General features: G+C 42.9%; 1 protein-coding gene across 1 annotated transcript; it reads right to left on the bottom strand.

Annotated features, from left to right (window-relative positions):
• Positions 1 to 1,004: 1,004 nt before the first annotated feature.
• On the bottom strand, positions 1,005 to 2,117 carry LOC141659898 (uncharacterized). Its single transcript, XM_074466830.1, has one exon. The coding sequence runs from the start codon at positions 2,115 to 2,117 to the stop codon at positions 1,005 to 1,007; it is 1,113 nt and encodes a 370-aa protein (XP_074322931.1).
• Between the last annotated feature and the right edge of the window lie 635 nt (positions 2,118 to 2,752).

A 2,752-nucleotide genomic window follows, 5' to 3' on the forward strand; every position in this document is an offset into this window, starting at 1 on the left:
GTGTTGATGAGTCCAAACGACATTATAATGAAAGCATATACAGCTCGATGGGTTATGAAAGTTTTTTTCGCGATGTCCTTCAGATCCATCTTGACCTGATTGTATCCGGAAAAAGCATCCATGAAACTTAGTATTACATGGTCTGAAGTCGCATCAATCAGCTGATTGATATTGGAGAGAGGGTAGGAATCTTTAGGGCACGCCAAATTCAGACTCGTGTAATCAACACGCATCCTCCATTTCCCATTTGGTTTTTTGACCATCACGACATTGTCAAGCCAATCCGGATACTTAATTTCACTTATGATTTCGTCCTTGAGGAGCTTTTCCACTTCTTCATCGATTGCTTGTTGGCGCTCCGGGGTGAAATTTCTTCATTTCTGTTTGATCGGTTTATGTCTTGGATCAACGTTTAAGCTGTGCATTGATACTAATTCATCGATTTCAGACATATCCTCCGGGTTCCAGGTAAATACATCTGCATATTCTTTCAGTAATTTGATGAGCTCTGCCCGGAAAGTTGATTCCAAGCCTTTCCCGATTTCACAACTTCCGAGTGGGGTTCCCAGAGTCAAATTCAACTTTTACTGTCCGTATAGCCGGTAACTTGATCATGAGCGAATTTGTTGAACCTTGGTTTTTTTATTTTATCTCAACGAACTTTTGAATCTGGGTATTTGCGTTGGTTACGTTGTATCCCGAATCTTCTATGAAATTCACATCCAATCTTTCTCTTTTACTTAGTGGTCCCGATGCTTCTTTAGGCTTTTCCCCTTGGGTAGGGACATAGCCTTCTTTCTGTTTTCTGGTTCTGTCTCTGCCATGACTAAAGCTTGTTCGTAACACATGCATGCCATGTCTCTATATCCTTTAAGCTCTACGATGCCTCCCGGGGTGGGGAACTTAAGCTTCAGATGTATAGTTGACGGGATAGCCCGGAGTTTGGTGATTGTCGGCCCTCCCAGAATCATATTGTAGGAAGATGTTGCTTATCACATAGAACTTCATGACATGCAAAACCTGCTGGGGGCAGTTTCAAAGGTGACTGGGAAATATATTACACCCCGTATTGGTATCATTGAGTTCCTAAATCCATAAAGGGGGTCTTTAAGGCAAGGATCTATGCATAAATGGCCCAGCTTCATTCGGCTCCAAGTATGTTCAAAAATTATATTTGCAGAAGAACCATTATCAACTAAAATCCTCTTTACCTCATTATCCGCAAAATCCAGAGTTACCACCAGTGTCTGGTTGTGATTCGGGTCGAGTCCTTCGTAATCTGAGTAGGAGAAGTAAATCGGCTCATCTTCAAAAGGTTGGATCATTATAACGTCATTGTCCATGTCCGGACCCTGGGGTGGTGAGGTTGTGCCCCTAAAGATGACATTGACCACATGCTTGCTACCTCTCGGGGCTTTGTCTTTGTCGTTGGGTTTTGTCTGTATATACTGGTTCATAATTCCTTTTTTGATTTGATCTTTGATGAACAATTTGAAAAAGAAACATTTCTCAGTTGTGTGACTGTGGTCTTTGTGGTATCCGCAGTGTTTATCCCTTGCCCTATTCTCCGGGGATGCGAGCAGTGGTTTTGGAGGGTAGTAGAATAGATTTCTTTTGACCTCCCTTAAGATGTCAGCCCAGGGTCTGTTAAGAGGTGTCCATTTGGGCTCCGGCTTGGGATCTCTTTTGGCTTTTAGTTTTTTGTCATTCTTTTTAGGTCCTGAATATCCACTCCGGGGTGGGGTTCCCTGTGAGTGTTGGATGTAGTTAGACTGTCTATCCACCTTGAAACTTTTGTCTTTCCAGTATGATGAGCGTCTTTCTGGGGATTCATCATCATCATGGATCCTTCTATTCATCTTCATCGATCTAAGGAAGTCATTCTCTTTTATGAACTTGGAGGCCAAGGTGTAAATGGATGCGAGGCTCTGGGGTTCTCCGTAGATCAGATATTTGACATAACATTCGTAAGACACAAGGTGTAAATTCCTTCGAAAGATGTTCACAACCTTGTTTTCCTCCAGGTTGGAGAGTTGGTTAACAGGTTCTGGAAATCTCTTGATAAACTCGGGGATTGATTCCTTGCTTCTTTGCTGGATTGTTTTCAAATGGCACATTTGTAATTTATTCATACGGTTGGCCTGGAATCTCTTCAAAAATATTTCCAGAAAGTCTTTTCATGAATCTACACTCCAGGACGGAATCCGGCTGAACCACTTCTGTGCTCCTCCCTTCAGTGTTGATACGAAGAAACGGCACCTCGTGAGGTCACTGTAGTCATAGATGTTCGAAATATGTTCAAAGTAATTAAGGTGCTCCTCGGGGTCGGCCAGTCCGTCGAAGGAATCAAATTTAAAGTATTTAAGCCTAGATTCCCTGGGAATGAACTTCAGCTTTCTGGTGAAGGGGGTGGCAGCTGCACCTACTTCCATGTCGCCTTCAACTTTTCTTTAAGGTTACGCGGGGCCCGGGCCATATGTTCTTGCTTTGACTCTATCTCGGGTTCGGATTCCGAAAAAACATGAATTCTGGGGGACTTTTTTCTTCAATTTTTCCTCTTCTTCCTGAATTATCTTTTCAATGATTGCCTTGGCTTTAGCCTCTTCCTCTTTCCGAATCTAGTACCTAAGAGAGGCTCTTCTAATTTCATATCGGGCATCATCAGTTGGCCTTTTCATGTTTTTGGCGATTCGATCCAAAACTGAACCGCGGGTTTTTCCGGAGTATTCTTCTTCCTAGTCCCCGGGTCAGG

Source organism: Apium graveolens, chromosome 5, assembly GCF_009905375.1.
Source record: "Apium graveolens cultivar Ventura chromosome 5, ASM990537v1, whole genome shotgun sequence".
NCBI classification, from domain to species: Eukaryota; Viridiplantae; Streptophyta; class Magnoliopsida; order Apiales; family Apiaceae; genus Apium; species Apium graveolens.

What these genes read in the sequence shown, in the direction of transcription:
- LOC141659898 (XM_074466830.1), bottom strand. Translation starts at nt 2,117, where the DNA reads ATGTGCCATTTGAAAACAATCCAGCAAAGAAGCAAGGAATCAATCCCC.